Below are 8941 nucleotides of genomic sequence, written 5' to 3'. Positions count from 1 at the left end.
ATCATTTTGAAATTAATTATGTAAATGAATTAATCGTAAAGTTAACATTTCAATAGATTAAAGGATAAATCTTTCTTTTGTAAAATTCAGAAGTTCTCGATGTGAACAAATTGCACGTGACGTAACACTTCATGTAATCTAAAATTGACGAAGTACTAGAGGAATGACAAAATTTATATATGCGACATTTAAAATAAAAATCACAATCGTATATTTCACTCTGCAATTTACACATACCGCATATTTCACTTGGCCGCTTGAGTAATTAGTCAACATTCGTTGCGCTGTCATAACGCGACGTTGAATAAACCGGCGGACGGTGAGGGATGATGATTCTTGCACGGCACCGTGTATACATACACGGCCAGTATAACATTTTACAAGTTGCCCGGCATTGAAGTACCTATAAATATTGCTCGCAGTTTGCGCACTCCGCTTATCGCGGTCTATCTCTGCAGGGATTCCCTGAATAAATTATTATGCGACTGATAAATGATAAAGGTGCACAATCGCGAAGGGCGAAGGGAAGATTGAGACGGTTTCGCTGAATATTTATCGCCGGTCGTGGGATGCTCCGCGGCGAAACGTTAATTCATTCGCCATCGATCAGCGCGAGCCCTCGAAAACCGCGTGAAAAGTGCAGAGCGATGTAGCCGCGTTAATATTACAGGGGGTTGGTTGGTCTGCCCCGAAAAGGGCAAACCGGCAGTGGGATTTTATGCTTCAAGGAATTCCCATTCTCTCAGGAATTCAACGCGTCGCGTCCATTTATTTTTACTGCCGGTTTCTCTCTCTCTCTCTCTCTCTCTCTCTCTCTCTCTCTCTCTCTCTAATATTCCACGAATAATTTGAGAATGATATTCTTTTAGCGGATATTTTAGTCAATCATTTCTATCTGACAATTTCCATATTTTTATTTCTCAAACAACTTGGAATTTCATGAAAAATCCGCTTGAAATTTGAATACCATCTAATTTCACTTTTACTTTTGATTTCTTATTATTCAATTCAAGTGACATCAACGTCTTCATATTTTCATTAAAGAAATATAAAGTTTGAGATGATTAAAAATAATGTGTCAAAATTTACGATCTGCTCTTTAGAATATTCTGTGTGACCTATATAAAATTGCAATAAAACCGTTTTTAGATAACTTTTAGAAAAACGAGCTATAAGACAAGCTTAAAATTGCGTCGCGCGATTTCAGATTCACGGGAATATCCCCAAAGAAATCTCGAGAGAGAGAAAGAGAGAGAGAGAGAGAGAGAGAGAGAAGCGCACAGCTCTACTATGAGTCCTATCCCTTGCATAATAACCGAGGATGACATGCTTTCGTCGGGGGAGAGAGCTCGGTAATGACGTCACGCTCGGGGGCGACCTATAGGGGGTATGACTCATGGCTGAATGCTACACCCGTTAACGAAAAAGGGGGGAGGGGAGCAGTACACCTATAACCGTGCCACCCTTCGGCAACATTTGAGACCAGTAGGGTGCTGATCTACGCCCGAAAGTTCGAAACTCGTTTCGGTCGTTTTGGTAGGATGACTGTTGAATCTCCTGTCCTGCAGATTAGCATTTAAAAAATTCCCGGTATTTAAAAGTATACCTATACCTATAAATCAAACAATTAATAAATTTATACTTCCGAAAATGTCTAAAAATATCTATGAATATGAAGAATAATTTTCTCATATTGTGAAATTTTCTCATATTTAAAATTACAACGAAGAAATGGAGACACGGAAAGAGAATTTATGTATAGCTGTGAGTGAGAAATTCGTATGTCATTTAAAGAATACACTAAATATTATAAACTAAATATTATAAAAATTCATTATTATTATTGTTAAGATCCAGATTGTCTATATAAAGAGCTATAGAATGGCGAATACTTCTTCTTTCGCGTTCCCTCCATTTGTTCGTATATCAATCTTTCACTGTACAAAAAACAGTTTGCTTGCTCACATGTTTTTTTTACACTTCGTGTTTATACTTTATTTATGTTACGCGTTTTTGTACCTTTATTCTTTGTTTTCGAGCAAGCCTGAATGCGTACGTTTCTAACCGGCGTTCGCGTATATACATATAGAGGCTGTCAACTCCTGTGGTGATTATATACAGTTCCCATCTAGAGCCTCCGATCCAAGCTCTATCGAAACCCTGTCATTACCAACAAGGGTCTAACAATTTAATTAACCCCTTGGGTAACCGCGTCTCGCGTCGCCCATCGGTAACTTCCTGATTTACGTTCTCTATACGCCGTAATAAAATCAAGTTTAATTACAATTACGGACCGTCCATCTGCCCGAGAAGTTTATCCGTATAGCGGACAAGGGGAGAGCGGAGGATAGATCTATATTTTTTCGCGTCGCGCGATATAATTTCTGCAGGAAGCTTCGATCGACCTGGAAACTCTCAATTCTTTCCCAGCGATATTGCTGTCGCATAGCGAAACGCAGGAACGTTGTGAAATTAACTTCTACCATACTTCAACGCATTATCTGCGGATCACGGAACGTTCCGTGTTTTCCGGAGTATTCCGTGTTCTCGGAAACTCCGGTTATTAATACGTCGGCGCATGCAGATAATCATCAGACTCGGAGAACCTGAAATATTCCGCGAGTAAAAATGTAGAATATTCTGTGATCCAGAGATGTTTTTTTTCTGACAACATCTGCAAGCCGATAAATACTAATAGAAAAATGACAAATTTTTGACCGTCGCGCGAATGACTTTTATAAAGATTAAGATATACAGAGAGAGAAAGCAATTTCTTCCACATCTTACATATTATTTTTACGCGAAAATATTTGATTGAACATAAAGGCACAAGGAACACAAAGAAGATGACATAATAAGCTTGACAAATCCCTTCAATCGAGTCATTCGAATGAAAAGGCTTACGCGACGCTTTCTCTCTTCCTTTTCCCAATGATCCTTTTAATTTAGAGGCAAAACAAACGATTAAGCGATTTAAGCTAATAATAGCAGCGGTGTGATGTCTGGCTAGAGAGGGTTGGGATGTGTCGGTTGCATTTTAATTTAGCCGAGCGTGCAAGATCAGAGACAGCGGCTCGAGTGCGCGGCTTCGCCGATGAACCGGATGTCGTTCGTTCCTTTGCGCGTGTTTTTCCACGTGCGCGCGGTGCGCGCGCGTTCGCGCAGCACCGCGATGCCCGCATATATGTGTGAAGGGGGGGTGTAGTTCGCTCTCATTAACCTCTCTCGCAAGCGGAGCGCCCTTAGCCGACTTGAATTGCACTCGTCGCGGGGGAGGAGGAGGCGGGCAGGAACGGGACGATCCCGTGTGCCTCTATTAACGGCAGCATAGGACAGAGTAAAAAAGAAAGAGAAGAAAAAACGAGAGACACACGGCGACGAGAGCAGGAGGGTGAATGTCTGGAGGGTCGCGCGAGAGAGTTCATCGATGCGAAAAAATTGGGCCACTCGCTCTGGAAAGGGTTAAGCTGCCTGGAAGCTGGGAAAGCTGCAGTTAAGGTAAGAAAAGCGTTTAATTATCACGCACGATGGATGACTGAATGATTTCGGTCGTCGGTTTCTTAACCCTTTATCCGAGCGACCTACTTTTGCGACAAGAAAACGGATGTTTGCCTGTGACATTTTTAAATATTGCAGACTTAATTCATCGCTTCCTTCCTCCATGAAATATTAATTAATATTAATTGCATAAAGATTGATCCTTTCACGAACCAGTTTTTTTTTTAATCCGGATTTGTATATGCGTATTTTTTTTTACTTACGAATATTTGTTTTCGTACGATGTTTAAATTACAACCAAGATACTTGAATCAATATTTATTGAACGTTAAATTAACCAATAAAAAAAGACTGTAGATTCGCGCGATTTTTATTCACGACTCGATTCACGCAGTTTTGAGATTTTACGTACGAGAAACGCGCTTGATCAGGCCTTGGTGCCCGCAGCGAGAGCTGTCTTTACCAGCTGCGAATCTCGTTTGTGCCCGTGACGACGATAAGAAGTGCTCAGTGACGGAGATTCGAAAAGGCCGAGGGACCCGAACGACCGCTTTACGAGCCGTTTAATTTTTCGATTACATCTCAGGCAGCAAAAAGTGAGCGTCGACATGTGTATGCATGCGTGTGTGGTGGTGACTAAGCAGAGCTTGACTTTTCTGGGAAACAAGTTCCGTTTCTTACACAGCCCCTTCAATAAATGGGACACGTTCCAATTAAGATTTCACGAAAATTGCAACGGAGTTAGAAATTACTTCAAATATGTTTCTATTATTAAATAGAAACAATTGCATTGATAGAATTTCTCCAAACAAATTAATATCGCTAATTGATTTAAAAGGAATAATTTTTGACGTATAATATTTCTAGAGAAAAGAATAATCGAAATAATTATTAAAAGAACGTGTAGTTAACAATTATGTACTACATTCCCTACGATGTCACAGACGTTCGTTCGTCGGTCTTACATCATTTCCATCTAAATGCAACGGAAGATTAGTCTATAAGTATAACGTCGTCGCACGCGTTATGTCGCATGTCGAGGAAGTGTCTACTAACGAGTGGATTGCCGACGACCTAAATCGCGTGTTTGAATTCCGGTAACTAATTGGTCAATTGCGAGTAGCTGTAGATTTTTTGAGCCCTGTAATACGTTGAGTATCGTGAGATTTTACAGTTACTGGCGCTATAAAATATTCGCAAATCTCATTCATATACTATCACTAAATGCAAGCAGGTCCTTAACAATCCGCATCCAATAAATCGATTAAATGGGTAGCAATTCTGATTGCCAATGATTATGTGTATTTATCATTACATTAGACGTACGCAAAGCGAAATGTGGCTTCCGATATTGATTCTGTATGACAATACGCTCCGTATTAATTCCACTAAATGGCATCCAATCTCGACGAAGTTAATTCGGACATTGGCTTCCCTGATACAACGTACAATATTACTGCGATTAGAACGCAAGATTTTAATTCACACGGAAAGAACAATTTTGCTGGATCCAGATCTGAAAATAATTTTTCTTCAATAATCAAAATAATTTTGTTGAAAAGTCAAAATGATTGCTAGAATATCAAAACGTTTAATTTATAGCAAATGCTTATTATTTTTAACTTTCCAACAAATTATTTTGATTATTGAACAAAAATTATTTTCAGATCTGTATTTAGCAAAATTTTTAGACCTTTTAACAAAATCGTTTTTTCCGTGGTTTTTCCAACTTTCTCCATTGTTCTCTTTATTATAATTCTGTCATTTTTATCTCATTTTGAGATCACATAATACACAACATCATTCCAACGTTACTCCGGATACGTCAGACGATCTCCATGTAAAAATACCGCCGATTATTTCATTGAGCTAAACGCGCCTAGAACTATATGCTAATCCGCGGATTTTCGTATCGTTGTTCGTTAGTTAAAGCGCGAGAAAAGGGTTGACAGTGGGTCGCTGCGATATCGTTGGGTCGTTGGCAAACCCAAGCCGATGAGAGATGAATGGGTCTGACCCTGGGGTGATTCGCCAGCTGACTGAGATCGTCATAGCAACGCGACAACCTAGGAGCGGCCCTGCCCACCCCTGCAATATTCATACGCGTCCCTCTCGTATCATCCTTCTCCCTCGGTCGATTCATTTTTTTTCTCTCCCTCTACCGTTCGCCCATCTCTGCCGGACGAAATCGGTTAATCTCTCGTCGCCCGCCTATCTATTTCTCTGTTCATTTGCCTAATTCGTATGACAGAAGCGAATGTGGAACCACAGAAATAATACACGCTCGAGCTCGTAGCTGCGCACTTCAGAACGAAAATGTATGTACAGCCTCTCGATTTTAGGGACAATCAAGTCAATGGGAATATTGAGATAAACGAAATAATAATATTTTTTCGATTTTGTCGATTATTTTGGAATATTTTTGGATCTCGTATCTGCTGCATAAGTTATCATGTTATCGTACTATTTGAGAATAATAGTTTTCAAATTTTTTGATTATTAAGTTTGTCAAAGACCAGATAAGATCCATTTCAAAAATCGATTTAGTACTTTAAGTATTAAAGCGACATAAGAATAATTTTCTGCCGCATGGGGGGCATGGTGCGAATGCGAATTTGTGTACAGCTACATCGTAAAATAAAGGATACATATATCTGGTCCCTACTGTACCGAACTTGAAGATTCCGATTGATACCGATCTCATCGATATCGCTGATGACTGTCATGTCCGGCACGCCGCACTCAGGGCTTGAGCCTGAAAGAGAAAAAGATACTGATGAGAGATGATTGCAAGTAAACATTGTAAAGATTTTAAATAAACATTAAAACTCTTATTTAATCCGTGTAGTTTTCAAAGTTTTTCCAGATAAACGCTCTGCGATTCTTTAATTTTGATTATTGACCTTGAACAGTTAAATATAAAAATTCGGCACATTATCGGTCAGCAAACAAGCATAATTAAGAAAATGAAAGTAAAACTGTTAATAATTATTTAAAGATATGTTTGCCGATTGTTCGGCACTTCTGCCTATAATATCGAATATCATCTCGATTACATTCCCGCGGTGAACTCACACATCAAAGGGAACCGTGCTTGACCACCTGTTGTTCGACAAGTGACAATTTTGCTGCTTCGAAGGTGAACAACTTTTCATTAGCGTCGTGGTTCAAAAAAAGAGTCTTCCGTCTTATTTATTAAAATATTCTCTATAATTTTCGTGTTATCCTCACGGAGATTATCTGCAGATCGATCTTAGGACACGATAGCGATTTCAATTCCCTCCAATTTTAATTGCATCTTGAAAATTTAAGTCAGCGAGAAAATCTCGTGCTTTCATAAAATAGTGATGAAATTAAGTGTGAATCAAGGCCAATTTGTGGCGACGATTTGACACGGTTGATCGTTATCCCGTCAGATTTTGCTCTTCCGTGTCCCGAAATCAATTTGCGACGATCAACAGTGCAACACGAAACGCGTCGTAAACGCACACACACGCATAGAGAATTAATCATTTGGCGCGCTTCGTCTCCTCGACGGTAATCCACGTGCCGGCGGCGAAGAATCAAGTTTTCGCGAGCGATTCGCAGGTGCAACCCGGCGCGCACATGCATCCGTGACTCCTATGCACCACTCGATCGCACCTGCGCTGCCCAGCTGCCGGGCGTAATTTCAAGGTCGCGATTAACGGGAATCTGCACGTGGACCACGGTCGACAGTGACTCGAATTTCGTGCGACTTCGGGAGCTGAAATGCAAATCGATTTTGCAGCTGCTTTCATCAAGGCCACGCATCGTTTCGACGAAGCAAAATGAAAGATAAGTGATAAAAACGGGGATATAAATTATCTCTAATTAGTACGCCGTAGTTTGATAATGACGTCATCAAGTCAAACAGCGACGGTAGTGAGACTCAGAAACTTTTTAGCTGTAGGTTTAACGCGCGTACGTTATTTTAATATTAATTGTCGATTTCAAACGATTAACATAATTAAAAAATTAACGTATATTAAATTTATAATGAAATGGTATTAATTGTAAATAAGAGCTATAATATATTTAAATAGTTGCATATGCAACTCAATAATATTCAGTTGAAAATGTGCCCTCACATAAATACAAAGTTTTTCTGTCGCGAGCGATGCGTTTTAATTTAAATAAAAATTCCGTGACGAGATTAAATTAAATTATAATTTCGCCAGCCTGATGCGCGATCAAATTTTTCCCAAACAAAATTCAATTCCGAATTTGTCGAGAAATTATCGAAAACAGATGTAGAAAATTCTGATGTTGATTTCTCATATTAACTGAAACATTTAAAACATGAACGAGATACATTTCGTGTATTTAAATTTTTTTTTGTCATTCGGGAACGGTGATAAAAGTTACAGTTAAAAAATTCCATTAAAATCACCTGCAATGTCATTTAATATCGAATATGTACATTTAGAGTTAAATGTGCGCAACAAGAGCATTTAAAAATTGCATTTAAAAATCCGATTTACATCATTCCCCATTAACTAAATAGCCAATAAAGGCACATAGGTAATTTTCACAGCAATCGTTGTACATATCGTAATTAGACAGCTATGCCTTCCAGAGATTCTAAGTAAGATAAATCCTTCTATCATTATTCATTCCAATTTCGAAATTGCCCCGTGGAATCACGCTCGATCGATTCGCGCGACATGGAAGAAACATATAAATCGCGCGCGTGAGATTGGAGTAAGCCAATGAGAAAATGTGCGGAACAAAGAGCAGTCACGAACGACTTGCAACCGGGGAGAGAGAATTAAAATGCACAACTGGCACGGGTGCCCACATGGCGCAACGTAGTTATACCGTCGTTGCGCGCGCGTATGTGTGTGTGTGTGTGTGTGTGTGTGTGTGTGTGTGTGTGTGTGTGTGTAAGACATATGCATGTATTATTACATAGTATTATAGTAGAAAGGAGCATCATTTTCACAGCCGAGCTTAGGGCCGCAGGACACGCGCCTTGGATCCGCGTGACGGAAGGAAGGGAGGATACGCGTAAAGTTTCTGCGTGCAGTCGTTCGTCGTATCCCATCCAGAGGCGATAAAACGTTCAGTTTACACAGGGTATATCAGAATTCACTCGGGCGTATCAGCTTCCCCCGCTAAGAATTGCACGATAAATCCGATGTTGATATTTTTTTTTCCGCAGCGGAAGTTTTGGCGACTCAAAGCCGAATTTAACTTTTTTTTATGAATGAACGTTATCTTGCGGACGTATGTAATCAAATTACGCCAAATTACGGGTTATCACCCGTTATTCGATATCTAATAACCCTGAAATAATTATCTGTGCTATCAGTGTAATTTAATTTAATCTAATTTCAGTTGAGCCTCTCGATTACTAAGCCTCGAATTAACTAATTTTGTTACAACTAAGCCCGCGTAAAATTACCGAAGTGGAATTAAAGAA

At 39.5% G+C, this 8941-nt stretch overlaps 1 protein-coding gene across 2 annotated transcripts in view; it reads right to left on the bottom strand.

The window, feature by feature from the left end:
- Positions 1-8941, bottom strand: part of LOC105453795 (myosin-I heavy chain-like) — a 34004-nt gene that overhangs the window by 21297 nt on the left and 3766 nt on the right. For both annotated transcript variants that reach the window (XM_011695998.1, XM_011695999.1), the window contains exon 2: positions 6147-6253. In XM_011695998.1, the coding sequence (XP_011694300.1) occupies positions 6147-6253 (107 nt within the window). The remainder of the gene's footprint in view (positions 1-6146; positions 6254-8941) is intronic.

This window comes from Wasmannia auropunctata, unplaced genomic scaffold (assembly GCF_000956235.1).
Source record: "Wasmannia auropunctata unplaced genomic scaffold, wasmannia.A_1.0 LD335994.1, whole genome shotgun sequence".
Classification (NCBI taxonomy): Eukaryota; Metazoa; Arthropoda; class Insecta; order Hymenoptera; family Formicidae; genus Wasmannia; species Wasmannia auropunctata.
Note: the sequence above shows the minus strand (reverse complement) of the source record. Positions and strands in the feature narration are given on the sequence as shown.